The sequence below is a fragment of the Thermobia domestica genome, chromosome 1 (assembly GCF_964235325.1).
Source record: "Thermobia domestica chromosome 1, izTheDome1.hap1.1, whole genome shotgun sequence".
Classification (NCBI taxonomy): domain Eukaryota; kingdom Metazoa; phylum Arthropoda; class Insecta; order Zygentoma; family Lepismatidae; genus Thermobia; species Thermobia domestica.
The window spans coordinates 396246506-396266501 of NC_137454.1; the positions used below are offsets into that span (position 1 = coordinate 396246506).

At 36.0% G+C, this 19996-nt stretch overlaps 1 protein-coding gene across 3 annotated transcripts in view; it reads left to right on the forward strand.

Annotated features, from left to right (window-relative positions):
* Kap-alpha1 (karyopherin alpha1) overlaps positions 1-19996 on the forward strand; it is a 58710-nt gene that overhangs the window by 10965 nt on the left and 27749 nt on the right. For all 3 annotated transcript variants that reach the window (XM_081732723.1, XM_081732726.1, XM_081732730.1), the window contains exons 2-5: positions 4937-5122; positions 6763-6978; positions 11653-11873; positions 18139-18402. In XM_081732723.1, the coding sequence (XP_081588849.1) occupies positions 4937-5122; positions 6763-6978; positions 11653-11873; positions 18139-18402 (887 nt within the window). The remainder of the gene's footprint in view (positions 1-4936; positions 5123-6762; positions 6979-11652; positions 11874-18138; positions 18403-19996) is intronic.

A 19996-nucleotide genomic window follows, 5' to 3' on the forward strand; every position in this document is an offset into this window, starting at 1 on the left:
CTAATTTAGGTAAACGTAGGTTTAAAATTTACGGGAGAAATGTCATTTTATTCCTGAAGATCAATGTATAAAGTTTAAAAGTATATCATCTTACCTCTCTAATGTATAATATGGTGCTTTCTTTCGCACGGAATTCTTCATATGTAAATATAGTGCACAAAGTGGCTATTGTTTAGCTTTAAGAGCCAGATTTTTCACCGACCTTTTTGCGATATTCTATTTACATTCGGTTAGGTTAGGGCAGGGTTGGCAAAAACCATGGTTTTTATTAAAAAACCAGGTTTTTTTGGTTTAAATAATTTACTCTATGTATTTATATTGGATATAGACAGAAATTAGTTTGTTTCGCCTTGGCGTTAATATGCAACAACAAGGTTATGCTGGAAGGGGTCACACAAGCTTAAAGCGGAATCCAAACCGCTTCTCGGTTTATATCCAAGAGAAATTGTCCATTTGGACACGAAACCGGGACTAATTGGTCACAAATGCGATTGCCAACTCATTCACGAAGGACTCCTGATAAAAGTACGTTGTACTGGTCTTTACATAAGCCTACTTGCTAATATAATTGTCAAGGGTCATTTCAGAAGGACAAAAAGATAAACAGTTACACAAGTAAAAACATTATACAGAATTATATATAGATAGGGAAACTCCCGCCTTAGCCATTGGGAAAATCCTGTTATTACTTTAAATGTATTTGTATGTAAAATTTTAAGGCCAACGTATCATAATCACTACGCTAGAACTGAGGTATTAAATTACAAATTTGGTATGTAGATATCATTTAATAAAATTAAAACCAAGTCAAATCCAAGCTGATGTTGGAAGCTACGTAGGCAGTTGATAAATTTTGCCAATTTCCATTAATATGTTTAAACAACCTTGGCTTCTTTATAAAACAACAGGCATTCATTCAAGCAGAAATATGTAATTTGGTTTTATTTCGTATGTTTAGGCTTAACATCCTTATGAAATACCAAGATTATCACGGAGAAGACTTTCGCTTAGAGGGACACATCGAATCGCTACTTGGTTTACACTTGAAAGATGGGTTGTGGTTCGACCGAGAATTGAACACGGGTCCCCTTGATTAAAAGGTGAAAAGTAGATAAACGTAATGCGGATGGTCTGATATGTGGAAACGTCACCATGAAGTTCACACGATTTAAAGCATTTTCTTTTTTTGGTTTAAACCAATTGTTTTTTTTTTTTTTTTTTTTTTAAACCAGCTGGTTTAAACCAGCCAACCGTGGGTTAGGGTAAGAACATTTAATTTAGATAGTGTTGTCGAGCGAGCGTTGGCGTGTAAAGGCGGGCCAGAGTCCCGCAGAGCACTTTTTTCTTTGTTAGTGTTGGCCCCCCATTACTAAAAGTTACCCACAAAGTATGCATATGTAACCATAGAAGTGTTGCAAAGTTCTCATGTAAGGCATGCCATTTCGAATGTTTCTCCACTGTCTTCGTTTATGCTCACCTGCTTTCTAAGGACCTGCGCATGTCCTCTCCTGTGCTCCTGACCCTGTTAGATAACATTCTTGCTTTTTAGTGACTACCTAGTACGGATTGGTTCGTGTTCTCGCACTGTTTTAGTATCATACGTCCTTACACTGTATTTATACCAGGGTTGGCTGGTTTAAACCAGCTGGTTTTTTCAAAAAAAACCAACTGGTTTAAGCCAAAAAACAAAAAGTGTTCGTAAATGTGTAAGGGTTTGTAAAATCTTGATGAACACACATTTGTGGGTTATCACATTTCACTCGCGTATATTATTCGTATTATATTCAGACTTAAATTCCTCATTCATTACTCAAAAAGATTATACTACAAAAGCAACTTCTTTTTACAAGTTTATTTTGTGATTTTTTTGTAGTTATTATTGTTATGTAATTGCAATCGAAGAAAAATTCTAAATATTGTTTCGTTTCAATGTTTACTATTGATAAAATACATCGAAAATGCCGTACTTTGTGTGTGTGTGTGGGGGGGGGGGGTCATACAGACCCCACGAGAGGCATTTAGTGAAATAAGTATCTTTCGTATCTATTTATGTATAAATGAGTTTGAGCCAAAGTGGGCTCAAATAATTCGTATCTTTATTCACTTTTCTTATTGATATGCAGATTAAGTCGGCGTATTTCTTTAATTTGGACCAATAAAAATCGTTGTTAACTAACTTGAACTAAATTAGTTCTTCTGTACTCCGTAGTGCTTTGAAATTGTTCACATGTAATTCTGTATAATGGTTTCACTTGTGGAACTGTTTGTCTTTTTGTCCTTCTGAAATGACTCTTGACAGTTATATTAAGAAGCATGTAAAGATCAGTATAACGTATTTTTTTTTATCAGGATTCCTTCGTAAGTGAGTTGGCAGACGTATCGCATTTGTGGCCAATTAGTCCTGGTTCTGAGTTCAAATGGAGGACAATTTCTCTCGGATGTAACTCGAGAAGCGGTTTTTATTCCGCTTTAAGCTTATGTGACCCCTTCCAGCATAACCCGGTTGTTGCATAATAACATCAAGGCGAAACAAACTTATTTCTGTACATATATGATATGAATATATAGAGCAAATCATTTAAACCATAAAAACCTGGTTTAAACCAAAAAAAAAACTTTTTTTTTTTTGGTTTTTTTAATAAAAACCATGGTTTTTGCCAACCCTGATTTATACTCATAACGGGTAAGCCCTCCTAAAGTGAATCTGCACTCTATAATGCAACTCCTTCCGTAAGAAATACTTTGTAAGGTACTGATAATGAAATTCCTGATGAAAGAATTCAATATCTCATGAATGTATGGTTACCTAACTAAAAGAGCACGCATTTTCATTAATCACCCGTCCGTTTTAATCATAACCAAAGGAACTAAAACTAAAAATTTTATTTCATTAGTTTAATACTCACAGTTTACGACTCGACTATGCTGTAATAAAGATTTTTGTGCCACAGAGTAAGTCCAAAATGTTAAGGTTTCATATTTAACCCACTTTTTTGTGTAAGTAATATATACTTTACATATTAATGTTATTACGGGTTTGATTCGAGCAGACGGTTCTGCCAAATAGAAAATTTATAGGTGAAATGTGATGCGAAACATTTTTTCGTGAAGGAAAGAGAGTGTGAATACAAGTAACTACTGTCAGTGCTCAGCATACTGAAATAAATTTTGAGTGATAGTGACAGTATTGTATGTGTGAGTGTGCCCTTCCACTATCTTCGTTTATGCGTATACCACTCATCACTGACGCGTTTGTTCTCTATAGACGCACCCCGTAGCTAACGCTTGCGCCCTCCTGCTACGCTCCTCTACTGACTCAGGTAGACAGTATTCGTGCTTTTCAGTGGCCACTTAGCACATATTGGTACTTGTGTTATGCACTGTAGTTTTTATGCCATACATACGTACATACTGTATTTATACTTAGCCTCATGAAGTCAATCTGCAATCAATGGAACTCCTCATTTAGTGCATGCTTTGCTAAAAGAAATACAAAGTTCTAACCTAACCTAACCTGAAAATGTAAGAAATGTGTCAATATTTGGTAGAACCGTGTGCTCGAGTAATACGGAAGTGTTTTTTCACTATCCTGGTTTATGCGCATACCAACTGTCATTATTGCGCGGGATTCCTGCTGTACTCCTGACGTTAGAGAGCACTCGTGCTTTTTAGTGGCTATCTAGTATAGGTTGGTTCTGTTTCTCGCACTGTTATTTTATTGGCATACATCCTTACACTGTATTTATATCCATAATGGGTAAACCCTCCTAAAGTGAATCTGCATATAATAATGCGATTCCTTTCTTAAGAAACACTTTCTTAGGCAGTGAGAATGAAGTTGCTGATTAAATAATTGAATATATTATAAATGTATGTTTACCTAAATGGGAGAGCACGAATTTTCATTAATCACCCGTCTCCTCCTCAAAGAATATAACCAAAGGACGTAAAACTAAAAATTTCATTTCGCCAGTTTATACACTCCAATTAACGACTCGAGTAGACTGGAATAAAGATCTCCCTTAGAGTAGGTCTAAGATGTAAAGGTTTAGGTGAGGTTTCATAATTTTGGACCTGCTCTCCGGCACTTAACCCCTTCTTTGTAAGTAGTCTATAGTTTACATGTTAGTGTTGTTACTGGTAATTGTTAGATGTGAGGGGAGATGTGTCTCCCCTGCTAGAGACATCCGTTGGGTTTTTTATATTAAGGTGTGCTTTTGTGTTCGTGGATTTCAGGCTGAGTATTGTGTTTTCGTCTTAATTATTGTTGTTCATTCATTGGATAGCCAACTGTGAAGTTTGCTTTCATTAAAAAAAAAAAAAAGTTTTAATTAAATAATTGTTGGGGTTCGAGTTGGAGTCGATTTGTTGTGCTCCTCGAAGGCAGCAGCTCATGATGTGCTGTCTTTCCATTTCCACCAAACGCACAGCATAACTTCCAGGGTGTCAGTGTGGGTCGCTCTTCTTGCTTTGGCCACGATCTTTTTTTCTACATTGTTGACGTAGGCTAACAACTTTCCTTCATTCGTGATCATCCACTTAACAAGTGAATCGATTTCGGTACGTTTTAGTAGAGATTCACACATAGAAATTCGATCGAGTATAGGTTTTTAAATCAGCTCATGTGGAAGCCGACCACCGACCTTCTTTTTCCTGACTGCTTTCTACAAATAGTTTAACACTCTTTGGTGACAGATGTTTAGAGCATTGACAATGTCGTGACTATTCAGGCGTCAGTCTTACTGGACTTTTGTCAAAATATCAGTTTGGCTGTTAAGTATTGTAAAGATGTTAATTATTAAAGTAAGTACTTAAAAGGAACGATTTGTTTCAAATATACTTTGCATAGCATTTAACTATTAAATATGGAAAGAATATAAGCAAATATTCATTAATGAAGACTTGTCGATTAATTTTTCCTTTTTTGTGTTTTTAGATGTCTGGCCAAACTCACAAATATCGTTATAAAAATGTCGGTTTGGATTCTCAAGAGCTAAGACGACGACGGGAAGAAGAAGGCGTTCAGTTGAGGAAGCAGAAACGCGAACAGCAGTTGTTCAAACGAAGAAACGTCAACGTTCCAGAGAATCTTCAGGATGACGAAGTATCTAGTTCCATGCAGGTACTTTTGCACTAATATATCTTGCATCTTAGAGTTATTATACTATCTGCAAGGAAGTGTTAATTTGAAATTGGAGTTCAGGACAAAACAAAATAAGATTTTTCGCTACAAACTCAATCAACGAAGTGTTTCACTTATCATTTTAATAATTTGGTTTAAAATGCGTTAATTTCTATGTTCAAATTAATAATGTGATTGGTTTTTGAACTGCGAATGCTGGTTCAAATTCTGCTTCAACAGCCCATATTTGTAGAAATACAGCAAGTACCAGCAGTTTTTTTTTTTTAAATTTATTTATTTTTTATTTTTACATGTGCACCCGGAGCAAGCAATAGAAGCAAGTTTCTACTTTATGAACTACATTAGGCTTCTAAAAACTAAACTATTCAAGAAAATCCTTATAGAAACTCACAGTTTCGTTAAGCTATCGTCTGGAAACGTACATGTTAGTTTCTAAACATTACATATGCCTTCGATACTTGTTGTATTATATTCTTAGTTGTATTACATTTACAGAGTGACGCATAAAGGTATGGTCACTGAACTGAAAGAGACTTTCGATTGCTTGGCGAAGCCACTACCAGCTGGACTATTAGACAGTTTTGTATTTTGGTGCTCTATTTCTCAAGCCCCATCCACTCGGCGTGTGGCAGATTCAGATCCGAGTCTCCAGCAGTCAGCTTTTTGTTTTTCTATCGTTATTTTGTACCTATTTTTACTTTGTACATGTGCAAATATAAAACTATTCAGATTTTGCTTGTATGCACAAATGCTTCCATTCGGAGTTATAGACTGTCCAAAACATGAAAAATGAACTTTAAAGGTCCATAGCTCCGAAACTATGGGACCTTCTGTAGTAGGGTCAAGACTTCACTTACGAACTAATGTATGCGCTATCCAAAAATACATGTTTCAGCATCCTAAGGTGCTCACGCAAATATTTATTTGGAGGGAGTTTGGCTAAGGGCATATAATTTGAAGTACTTACCAACTACCTCAATAAAAATTGTTGCGGAAATACCGGAGGATTCTGAAACTTGGATATTTAGATAGAGCATATACTAGTTCCTAAGTGAAATCGTGACCCGGTCCCATAGTTTTGGAGGTATGGACCTTTGAAGTTCATTTTTTTAATGTTTTCAGCAGGTAGCGTATAACTCCGAAAGGAAGCATTTGTGCACTCAAGTTGGTCTATAGTCTTGTCTTGATATCAGGAATCGCCACCCAAACGTTGTCGGTGTTATTTTGAAACACACTATATATATATATATATATATATAATTTGAGGTCTTTTTCTTAATGATTTCATGGACAGATACGTTTAAAAATAGTTCCATTGGGTTTACCGTCGTCTGATTAGTATCAATGGCGCAGTTAGAAATTTATCCAAGCATACCATTGGCATGAGCTGTAGCAGTTTATGAAAGTCTGTTTGCACATGATGAACTCTGTTTTCCCTCAAGTTTAAATTTGTTGGAGGAAAGGGAACTTGGTTTGAAACATACGAAAGACATGATAAAAGGAACCGCACTGCTTTTTAAAAAGCTCTCTCCCAAATTAATACTCTAAAAGTACCGTATTTTTAATCTTTAAATATTTTAACTTATGTGGATAATGACAAAATACTGATTGTTTTCCAGGAGGACTTCACCACCCCCGTTTCCCACAGTGGAATCACCCCAGATATGGTTCAGGCTTTGTATAGTCCAAACGTAGACGAGCAATTGGCAGCCACACAGAAGTTCCGGAAATTATTGTCACGTGAACCCAATCCACCAATTGATGAGGTTATCCAGACCGGTATCGTCCCTCGCTTTGTGGAATTTTTACAGAACAATAGTAATTGCACATTACAGGTAAGTAGCAATGCATTCGTTTTCCATTTTAATTTATTTCTGTAGCATTTATTAAAGCTAAAGGTATGTTGCTTCAACTCGTGAAGTTGAATGAATAAGATTATTTCCAATAGTAAAACTATTCATCACTCAGCATTGCAGGATATTATTTAGTTACATAATATGTATTGTTTTGAATTGATATTATAGTAGCGGCGCACCTAACGTTTCCACTGGACATCTGTAATAGCACAATTTTATTTAATGTTTACAAAGCACTATAAATTACGCGTAGTAATTGGGTTAATAGTATGATTATTTGATTTCTCTAAACATTTGGAAAAACAGTGTAGTATAGTAGAACCATGGCAAACTTAAGGATGCTCAACAGCTTCTAGCCCTATTTATTAAAAAAAAAAAAAAAAAAAAGGAAAAAAAATCCAAGACTCGTAAAATTATTCTGCATAATTATTAAACCACTTGGCGTAGCAGCCCATCTTGAGGGCCTGAGTCGCTCCAATGCCATCTGTCAGCGACCGGCTGAACTACGTCCAGCCTATCGGCGAGCACGTAGTGTCACTAACCGGCGCATCAGGAGCTTTGTAGACCTAGTGGTCGTCACGTCTTTCATTCGTGACTCCCCAGTTTACCTCACCACACTGAATGAAGGCCGAAAATTAGGAAGCACCAGTCAGGAACAGGGTTGAAAAAAAACATGTTTTTTTTTTAAAAATCATAAAAAACGTTTTTTATGTTTAAAACATGTTTTTTTTGTTTAAAACGTTTTTAACGTTTAAAACAAAATACTTTGTTTTAAACAAGAAAAAAACATGTTTAAAACGTTTATTTTGTTTAAAACAATAATCTACATAAGCATATATATTACATTTTTACACTCTTAGGTACTGCTTGCCATCTATATTCAATCGCTAGATCAAATTTCGGGAACTTCCCTAATCTCGATCCGCCCAAATGTTCAATTCCGGAGAAAAAATCGGGATTTTCCCGATCTCCGTTCACAGAATATGTAGTTTAGTTTCTTTGTGTTACGTTCTACTGGTCGTCTGCATTCTTCATCTTTAAACTCCCATTGACGCAACTGCTGTGTCAGGGCTTTAAACCTCAATGGCTCAGTCTTAAACCTCAAATTAAGGCTGGAAGATGGTTTTGGTACTAATTTATTCCTCAAAGATGCAACTTTCCTGGTGTGCATTTTATGTATGTGGGAGGAGGGTAAATATCGTGTTTTTTTTGTTTTGTTTTCAACAGTTTTTTGGGGGCCATTCCCCCTCTTGGGGGATAGATTCATAAAAATTGTTACATGAAGCAATGAAGTAGGTTACTACATGGTAATATCGTGTATTTGTACCAGGGTTGGCTGGTTTAAACCAAGAAACGAAAAATGTTCCTAAAAGTGTAAGTGTTTGTAAAATCTTGATGAACACACGTTTGTGGGTTATCACGTTTCACTCCCGTATATTATTCGTATTATATTCAGACCTAAATTCCCCATTCATTACTCAAAAAGATTATACTGCATAAGCAACGTTATATATATATATATATATATATATATATATATGTATATATATATATATATGTATGTTTATAAATGTTTGTTTTGTGATTTTTTTTGTAGTTGTTGTTATTGTTTTTATTTAATTGCAATCAAAGAAAAATTCTAAATATTGTTTCGTTTCAATGTTTACTATTGATAAAATACATCGAAATGCCGTAATTTTTGTGTCAGACCCCACGAGAGACATTTATTGAAATGAGAAGTCTCTTTGGTATTTATTTATGTATAAATGAGTCTGAGCCAAAGTGGACTCAAATAATTCGTATCTTTATTCACTTTTCTTACTAATATGCAAATTAAGTCGTTGTATTTCTTTAATTTGGACCAATAAAAGTTGCTGTTAACTAACTCGAACTAAATTAGTTCTTCTGTACTCCGTAGTACTTTGAAATTGTCCATATGTAATTCTGTATAATGGTTTCACTGCAACTGTTTATCTTTTTGTCCTTCTGAAATGACTCTTGACAGTTATATTAAGAAGCATGTAAAGATCAGTACAACGTATTTTTATCAGGATTCCTTCGTGAGTGAGTCGGCAGACGTATCGCATTTGTGGCCAATTAGTCCTGGTTCCGAGTTCAAATGGAGGACAATTTCTCTCGGATGTAACTCGAGAAACGATTTTTATTCCGCTTTAAGCTTATGTGATCCCTTCCAGCATAACCCGGTAGTTGCATAATAACATCAAGGCGAAACAAACTTATTTCTGTCCATATATGATATGAATATATAGAGCAAATTATTTAAACCAAAAGAACCTGGTTTAAACCAAAAAAAACGGTTTTTTGTTTTTTCAATAAAAACCATGGTTTTTGCCAACCCTGATTTGTACTTCTTGCTTATTATGGGGAGCAGGGAGGGGACAAAGTTAGCCAATTTTTGGAGTTTCAGTTTTTTGACGTAAATTACATTTATTTTTACAACAAACATCAATAGCTCAGTCCTTAATTATGCTAGAAAGGTGATTTGGTACCAAAATATTTTTGAGAGATAAAGCTTTCCGTCACTTGCATTTTATGTATATACGGGGTACGTATGTACGGCCGAGAGAGGGAGGATGAAGTTTTTTTTTTCATCAATTTTTTTTCATCAGGTTTTAGCGGGTATTCCTCCCCTCTGTGTGGTAGGAAGAGGGGGTCAAATTTGGTTAATTTACATTTATTTTCGGGACGGTCCCGTATAACACAAGCTATATTTCACTGAAGTGGTCTAGAAGCATAATTCTTGTTCGTATACATGATGTGTGCAGCAAAAATGATTTGCATATGGACGTGGTACTATAGTGGGGGGGGAGGGGAGAGAATGTCTAATTCAATGAATGTTTTTCTGCGCATATTTTTTTTTTTTTTTAATATTTCCTACATAAAACGAATTCATTACGCAATGGCAGCAATGGCTACCATTTCTTATATTATTGTCACAAGTATGTGGCCTACACATTAGCATCATTTTGTCAGCGCAGGTAACTGCAAGGGTTGCCAGGGCCCCGCAAAGTCAATATTTTCATATTTTTAATGATTTTTTTATGTCTGTTCTTTTTCTACGAATACGGCGGGAATTTCAAGCATACTATCTCGTTGGAAGTTGTGGTCTATAAGCTTTTCAATGGTGTATATCTCATGAAATGTTCAAATACTTCACTTGAACTTCTGTTGGTTTAGTTATAAGCACACTGATGTGCAGAATTTCGTTCAGTAATTGCTGTTATAATAAGAATATAACTCTGCTTGTAATTTACTCCATGCACAAACCCTGCGGAGGATGGGTTGTTTGTTAGAAAATTAAATTAGCTTCTTCAATCTGATATTTTAGTTGTTTTAAACATGTCCAACCAGCATCGAAAAAAAACACGTTTAAAACAATTTGTTTAAAACGTTTAAAACAAACTGAATAAAACAACAACCCTCGTTTTAAACATGTTTTAAACACTTGTTTTAAACATTTTGTTTTAAACATATCAACCCTGGTCAGGAATCGAATCCGGGACCACATGGGCGTGAGATTATGAGGTCCCATGCATAATTATGTATTACTTAGGAAATATCACTTAATAAAATAGTTTTTACTGTAGGTGTATTCTCCATTCTGAAAGAATAAGTTTAGGTACATTATGACGTCTTAGGCTAAGCAAGAATGAAGACCTTCTCAAAAACAGTAATTAGTTTCTATGTAGCAGACGCAGAGAAGCTATATTATTATTATTGATTTATGCAGTATTTTGAGAAAAAAATTACTAAATGGGAATGGAACCGATAAGCACTGTTAAAGTGGGGGAGAGTAGCATAGTAACGCCTTCTAAAGTAGAATTTAATAAAATAATTTAGCTTTGAAGCATTTCAAAAGTAAATTGTTATTAATCTTTATTTAGCAAAGCAGCTTTGCTACATATAACACTCATTTCCATGTTTCCTCATGACAGACACTATGAATAATTATTATAATCTTGCAAAGTAATCCTCCTGGTCTAGTGGCTAGCGCGTGTGACAGTTCAATTTCCGGTGGGAAAATAAAAATAAAATAAAAGATATAAATCATAATAATTGTACAATCATTGACTCTTATTAATCATTCATTTCCTTTAGCCTAAAATACTACAAACTTTTTTTTTTTTTTTTTTTTTTTAAATATTATTTCAAAGCCTAGTAGGACTTTGAGGCATATGTTGCTAATATTACATATTTTTAGGTTTCCTTACATATTGTATTCCTTGAACCTCCTTAGGAATGTATGTTTTCTATCAAATTTGCGTAACTTGTAAATACAAATTGTTATTTTTAGATGCGACCTAAATAAACCACCACTTTCCACACAGTACAAATAACTGTTTTTACTGTTTGAATAGATTGAGCCCGTTTTTACACTACTTAGAAAACGAAAGATAACTTTCTTTCTTGTGTGAGACAGCATTCATTTCTCGTGCAAAGAGTTTCGATCCAAAATAATGTGTGTTTAACATTAATCGTTACAGTTTTTTTTTTTTTTTTTTTTCGTTAGTTCTTCTATCATTTATTTGCCTTTGCATTCGGTGTCCTTAACCTTAACCATGCCTTTTGTTCTTGCATTTATTCTTTTAATAATGTAATTTTTGGAATGTATACTGTGATTGTATTTTTCAGTTTGAAGCTGCGTGGGCGTTGACGAATATAGCTTCCGGTACCTCTGTTCAAACTAGGATTGTAATTGAAGCGGGAGCTGTTCCCATTTTTGTCCTCCTCCTAGGATCTGAGTATGAGGATGTTCAGGAGCAGGCAGTGTGGGCGCTTGGCAACATCGCTGGAGATTCTCCCGAGTGCCGAGACCATGTCCTCGATCAAGGAATTCTTGTTCCACTCTTGCAGTAAGTAGACACAAACGAGAGTTTACATTGTCCTGCGATAGTCCACTCATACGTGTAATATGTTCTGTCCAAACATATATAACAATATTAGTTGATGTGCCTGGCGTTGGCCAACAAGAATAGATTTATAGAAAATATATAATCCTTTTCCCCCAGTACGGTACGCATTTGAATGAAAAACAGCTCGACCGAAGTGCTGAATATGTTCATAATTCATTTCAAATGATTCACTTTTTTTTCATGATGATTGACAGATAAAATCTATTATTTTTATGAGCTCCTCCGTGGCTAAGCGGTTAGCGTACGCGCCTTTGGCGTGGGAGACCCGGGTTCGATTCCCGGTGGGAGCTCAGGTGGTTCGGATTCCACGTTAATCAGTAGGTCCACGTCTCATATAGCCTCGCTGCTGAAAGGGACGCTAAACTAAAATCACCTCACCTCTATTATTTTTATATGCTGAGAAAAAAATAAAATTTTCTGTAGAAGCGGAATTTTCTGAAACACTGGGACATGTGTCCACTTAGGTAAATATATTTTTTTTTATGACATACAGGAATTGCGAAATACTTTTAGTATAAACTTTTAACATCCTCCTTTAAAACTTCTAAATTTCCTATGACCTCTTCCCTGTAGTTACCTCAAAGTGTGTCATGTTAGAGTACTGGAGACCAACGATAGGATTTGTATAACGGACTGGGTATCATTAATCCATCAAGTGGTAAAATTGGGATTTTTCAAATGAACATATTAAGTAAAACATTTTTAGTTAACATATTACATACTGTATGACTATAAATGCAAGCGTTCTCACTAATACAGTATTCTCAGCTTAGTAGAGATTTGTATGTGCTTTAGTAATAACCAGTTGATTTTCAATTATCTTCATTTCCTTCTTTCTAGCTTGATTCATGGACGATAAGTTTCTCTATATTGATTATTTCGTAGGTTCTTGAAATATTCTAATATGAATATTTAGTGTTAGCGTGGATTATTTCGTTTCGGCAAATTAATTATGCTCCTGCACTCAACACACAAAATTTGTACCCTTTAAAATTGTGGAATTGAATGGAATGTTCGTATTCTGTCGTGTAAAACATTTCCATGTACTGAGTTTCATTGGTGATAAGAGAAGTGCGTTAATTAACTCATGGCTTCGATATAGAATTTCCTAAAGACATATGCCACGTGTTCCAAAGTATCGTAGCTTTTACGTTTAATGGTCCAAAAGAACCGTATGATGATAGATTTGTTTCACCCTTTCGGAGGAATAATTTCCAAAATTCATTCAAGAAGTGACATGGTCATATTCCTTTTATGAAAGTTCCCCCGTATATGAGCTCTGTGTCCTCATACTCAACAGTTAAATAGAAAATTGACAATAAATGTGTTACTGGTTCAATAGCTAACACGAATGCTTTCTGTCTTTACTGTAAAAGTTCTGTTAGTGCAGGAGTAAGTTGATGGAATCAGAATCCGGAACCGACTCCCACTATCTGCTTATTTGTAAAAATCCACCAATAACTACAGTATTTACAGAAATACTTCAGTACAATGTTCTCTGTTGTGAAGTAGAAATTAGGTAGCCCAAGACGGTGCGGTCGTGGACACGATCTCTACAGAGCCCCGAAGCAAGCTAAGCAGAGTGGCGTAGGAAGCCCCAATGCTCCTCAGAAAGCAGTAAGGAAGATAAAAAGTTACAGAACCCCGAAGCAGGTTAAGCAACTGAAGTTGGGATCCCGACAGAGCCGCTAAGCAGGCTAAATCAGTAAGAAAAAAATAGCCAAGAGTCTTGCAGCAGACTAAAGGCTTTGAGGTTGGGTTACTCCTATTGCTCCAGGCAAGCAAGAGAAAGAAAACCAATCGAAGACTGGTGCTGTCCATTATATAGGCGTCCTGGCGGCGGCGGCGCTGCTGCTGCCATGTCGTCATGTGATTTGTAGGATGTGTTAGTGGTCCATCGTCTGCTTCTCATAGTAATCCTACGTGGTGTGTAGTACTCCATCATAAATACATGTGGTGATGTTTACAAACAGGAGCATATGACATTGTTTGTACAGAAGCACGTGGTACATCACAGTACAGTCCGAGTTAAGTACATGCCTCTTAAAAGCCCACATAGTGATTCGAAACCTACTTTAAGTACAAAATAAAATATAAAAGGTAAGTTACCTTTCGACCTCTCTCTCATGCCTTTCTGTAAACAACTACGTTTCAAACCTGGGGTACGTTCTTTGCTTATTGAAATAATACAAGTGTAAAGGAAACTAAAATTAATGAGAAATCCTGCATAAATTCTTCCGACGTGTATTCTGGAGTGGCTAGTGCATCGATACAAAAGTAGTCCGAGGCTCAGTCGTAGTTTTATCTCTATCTGTGCTGAATGCAATTTTAAAAGTTATCAGTTGTCTCCGCCTTTTCTCATATTTATATGGGATCGGAATTTCCATCTTCAGTTCTTTTTCTCCGCTCTCTTCTATTCTAGGCATCCTTTATTTTTCATCCTCTTGTATCTTATCCTTCCATTTCATCTTCAGTCTTTCTTCCTGTTACTTTCAGCTTTGCAATTCTCTTTCCAGTCTTCAAACTTTTTACTCAAGTGTCCCACCTCAGCAGTCTGTCTTTATTTAATCGTTCCTTATCCAATCCTTCCTCATCACACAAGACATCCATCTTAACATTCTCATCTCCACCACTTCCATCTTCTGTTCATTGCCGTACATCATTGCTCGTCTTACTACTATTTTATATATAGAGCTTTTCTATATGCAGCTTAATTCCTTGTCACTTTTTTTAGTCGAGTCATCCAGATTGTATTCTGTGTTGGATTTGTGTATGTTATCCTCCATCCAGGTCGTGGTACGAATTGAAATCACGTATATAAACAGAAAATGTATGTGCAGAAGAATTCGGTAGACGCATTTACGCGTTATTTTAGGACTAATAGCTACAAACTAATACGCGGTTCTCAGTCATTGACATGCTATGTAATTTTACAACCCTTATTCATTGATACCGCGACTATTAGTACCAGTATAGGTAATCACTTCCACTTTCTTGCAGATAACAAGGTACATGCATTACAAGGTAGCTTAGTTTGGGTTATATAAAATTTTTAATTACCGAACAGAATAAACAAAAAAAACTTGCGTCAGTGGTGGGTTTTGCTCGACGAAACCAGAACATATATAATTGCATGTGTGCGTGTGACCTTCAAATTTTTATCATGGTAGACCTGTGGAATTTTCCTTCCTCCTAAAAAAAAAAAGAAAAAAAAAGTAAATGAAGAAAGAACACTAAACAAGAACCACCGTAATACAAGTTTACTTTCACATAGCGTGTGTAGCAGACAATAGATACTCTCCTCAAAATATTTTGTTTTCTTTTAATTTAGTAAACCAAATTTTATAGGCAAAATCGTATGCAAGGATCTATCCTGCTATGTTCTGGAATTTCAAATATTCTGCGAATTCGCAGAACAAACAGTTTATTACAAACAACAAATATATATATAATAATGATAAGTGAAATCTCTCAAAGTAATAATAATTGTATAAATAAACAACGATTAAAGATATACTCAGAACCTTGCTGTTAAACAAATTTCCGGAGATTATGTATTTATTTATTTATTATTTATATTTGGTCTAGGAATTAATTCGTGCGGGTGGACAAGAGATGGCGCAACGAACGGAGCGTCCCACAGTTCCGTGTATCCACACATGTGTTGCAAACCCCTGTCATCGCGTATCGTTCGTAGTATAGGGCAGTGGATTAAAGCGTCAACAACACCAGTTTGTAGTTAAGTGAACATGGCGCAATTTGTGCCTGATAAAGTGTTTTTGCGGGGTGTCCTGCTGCATTACTTTAACATGCAGAAAAGTGCGACTGAAAGTCATCGTATTTTGGTGGAAGTGTATGGTGACCATGCTCTAGCTGAGCGAACGTGTCAGAAGTGGTTTGCACGGTTTAGAAGTGGTGATTTCGGCTTGGCAGACCAAGAGCGAGCTGGAGAGCCAAAAAAATTTCAAGACGAAGAATTGACAGCATTGCTCGAGCAGGATTCGTGTCAAACGCAGGAACAACTTGCAGCAGCATTAGGGTTGATCAAACAACAGTCTCCAAACGCTTGAAAGCCATGGGAATGATTCAAAAGATGTCACATTGGGTTCCACATGAATTGAAAGACAGAGACGTTGAAAGACGAAAAACCATTTGCGAATTGCTGCTTCAACGACAGAGCAGAAAGGGGTTTCTGCATCGAATTATTACGGGTGATGAGAAGTGGATCCATTACGAGAACCCTAAACGAAAAAAGGCCTGGGTGAAACCAGGTGAACCAGGTCCATCACAACCAAAACGAGATATTCACTGTGCAAAGGTTATGCTGTGCATATGGTGGGATATGAAAGGTGTGGTGTACTATGAGCTGCTGCAACCGGGTGAAACTATGAATGGAGAACGTTATCGACGACAATTAATGCGTTTGAAGCAAGCTCTGGCCAGAACACGACCAGAATGGGAGAACAGACATGATAAACTTATTGTTCAACATGATAACGCTCGCCCACATGTCGCAAAACCGGTCAAAACCTATTTAGAAAATGTCGGATGGGAAGTTTTACCCCACCCGCCGTATTCACCAGACGTTGCTCCTTCGGACTACTACTTGTTCGATTGCATGAACAACGATTTGATTGGACAGCGGTTTACTTCTTCAGAAGATATCGAAACATGGGTCTCTGACTGGATCGCTTCCAAGGATGAGGACTTTTTTCGCCACGGAATCCGTACATTGCCTGACAGATGGGCGAAAGTAGTGGCTAGCGATGGACAATATTTTTCTTAAGGTATTTATGTATTTTGTGTTTGTACTACAGCTTCAATGTGTGCGTACCAACCGCACGAATTAATTCCTAGACCAAATATATATATATATATATATATATATATATATATATATATATATATATATATATATATATATATTTTTCACGAATCATTTCACATTGAATAATTATGTATGAAACCTCCATTCAAGTTTCCAATTTGAAAAGAGATTCTCAAAACTTAGCAAGATTACTTCCCTCTTTTTCTTGTTCTTCTTAATTTCTGGTTTTACCAGAATTAAGAATCTTTAGAACCAAAGTACAAGGAAATCACTTCTCATAAACAGAGGGTGAGAGATTTTTTTAATGACAGGAAATCTCTATAATTAAAAAAATAAATAAATAAAATAAAAGTACAAAACAGGTTCGGATAATTAGTCTCTCTCATATTTTCCTTGAAAAATAGTTAACACGAAACACACAGTGGAATAAATTAAACAGATCCCTGCCATTAAAACAGACTCTTTCAATCTTTTAAACCTGTTTCACAAAATGAGAATAACTCATCCATTTGTCATATTTCTTTCTTCAATAACCAAACCAAAGTCAATAAAAGGTTTTACTTATAATGGGATTCTAGTCATGAAAAACCAAATTTCAGAGGTCCCATACTCTTTCTTTCAGGGTCTTCTGTTTGATACTACTATTTTTCAATTTTCCTTAAACCATACACTTTCAATGGGAGAATACGCCGAGCAACGCTTGGATAGCAGAAAGGAAGCCTGTGGTATTACATCATCGAACCACTCACGAAACCCGTCTTGAATGTCAATTGCTGACATAGTTACAGAACTTACTAACAGGGTTCCCACCTGTTATCTTGGAAATCCTTAAAAAAGGGTTTCATTTACAATACTAGTTTGACAATTATAATAATTAATCGTAACATAGTAAATGAACATTTGCTGCTAATAATAACGTCTTTCGGTACTAATTTAGGACTTCTTGAGATTTAAGTGTAAAATTTTGTTGCTTCACATTGTACAGATAAAAGAAACAAAATTATATTAATTAGAGAGAGTATCAATATAGTTATTTTTTTAGAAAAAAGAGTTCATATGGTACATCCTTCGAAATTTATTTATGGTTTTGCTAAGGAAAGAACAATGCACTTAAATAGAAATTTTTATATAATCCTGACAGATGTAATGGAAAAATTATGTTCGGCCGATTCTAGAAAACAGTTGATCATAGCAGTGCATATATATTATTTGTTCCTGTGTATCGAGTGACCCGAATTTTTGGAATAAAAAGTGTGGTTTATAATGTAACAATACAATAATACATTGTGTCTTTATTTAGAAACAAGTTGTGAAATGTTTCGTATGTTTCCGTAGATGCATCTGATTCCCGATAATTAATTCCTTCTTTGTTTACAGGCTGCTTAGTAAATCAACACGGTTATCAATGACGAGGAATGCTGTGTGGGCATTGTCTAATTTGTGTAGAGGTAAAAACCCTCCACCAGAGTTCGCTAAAGTGTGTCCGTGTCTACCAGTGTTGTCCCGGCTGTTATTCCATAGTGATGCTGATGTACTAGCAGACGCTTGCTGGGCCTTGTCCTATTTATCAGATGGACCTAATGACAAAATTCAAGCTGTGATTGACGCCGGGGTGTGCAGAAGGCTTGTCGAACTCCTTATGTAAGTTGCTAATTTTTTTTTAAACTAGACTAATGTAGAATTGTATGAAACGTTTCTGTAAGAATTAATGTTTCAGCATGTTATTAAAAAGAAAAACTCAAATAGGTAACAAGCTTTTATTTATATTTTCTCAAAATATATTTTGTAATTAATTCACTGCACAACGCATACTAACATGCTTATTAGTTATGCTTGTTTTGCCTTGTAATCTGATTTTTGCAAACTTAGAGAACATACTGAGATCAGAGTGCTCCTAAAAATGAACAATGAAAAATTACGAAATATTAGTCTATTCCAAGTTCGATTGGCTGAATTATAATAAGCGAATGAACCAAAACATTCGGAGGAGGAACTCCGAGAAGACAGATCAATCCGGTTTAGAATCTGATCTTTTAACATTGTAATATTCCAATTAGTAGAGCATTTGGAGTAATTCAATAAACTGTAACGTGTATATGGGTGTAACAAAGGAGGGTCGTCGGAGTTAAATGAAGTACAGTGAAACTAATTAGTGCAGACATGCCAAAAGGGTGAAGGGTCCAAAAAAGTACTCACCGTTTCCTAGTCCATGTCTCGTGATAAATTTGACATTACGTGACAGTTTTTGGCACTGAGAGAAGGTTATAGTATTTGTTCGAAATGACCACCAGCAATTTCTGTACAACGCCATGGCGCCAAACTGCATACCGAACTACGGCTGTTAGTGTATCTGTTGTAATGGCAGCACATGACTACGATTTTTTCACGTAACTCATCGATGGTTGTTAATTTTCGTCGATACACGTCGTTCGTGACGGTCCTCCAGAGGTGCCAAGTCAGAAGACCACGGTGAGTACTCCTCCACAAGACCTTTTCGACCAACCCATCGTTGAGTTATCGACATATAACCTGATATCTCGATGCTGTTGAGGTGGAGCTCCGTCTTTTTGCACATAAAAAAGTTAATCGTATAGGTTTTTGATAGCAGTCCAAATCCTTGCGCGAGCTTCGGTCAATGTTGCTACTCGACTGTCTTCTGCTGCACTGTCTAATATGGCTGGCTCGTTCCACTACCAACTGCCCGGGCTACCACGACAAATTTAATACCTCACAGTACTCGTTGCATTAGATTAGTAAGTGTAAGTCTATTTGTTCAGAAATTATTTAATTACAAAAAGAGAGTACATTTTTGAACCCCTCTGTAGTTATCAGCATTCGATAGTGCGCGCTACAAGGGGAAAAAATATTTTCATACCGAAGCAATAAACCCATATAGTTCTTTAAAAAACAGAAGGAATATAAGGAAATCCGGGTAGTAGGGGACACCTACCCCCTCCCTCTCTCTCTCTCCAACACCTGACATCTTTTTTCTGCAAACAGATTTCGAATGTCTGAAGATATGCTCCCCCCACTTGCGATTTTCAGAACAGAGTTACTGTAAGATTAATGTCTGTTAACCTGAATATTCTCGGGGACTTGTTCCTTTTCATAAATGACAAAAATTGTTCACACTGAAGTATATTTATTTTTTGTTTTCTTGGGGTGGACCGAGGGCCGCAGAAAAATTAGTCAGGGAGCGCGAGTTTGACATGCCTGAATTAGAAAATTCTATAGA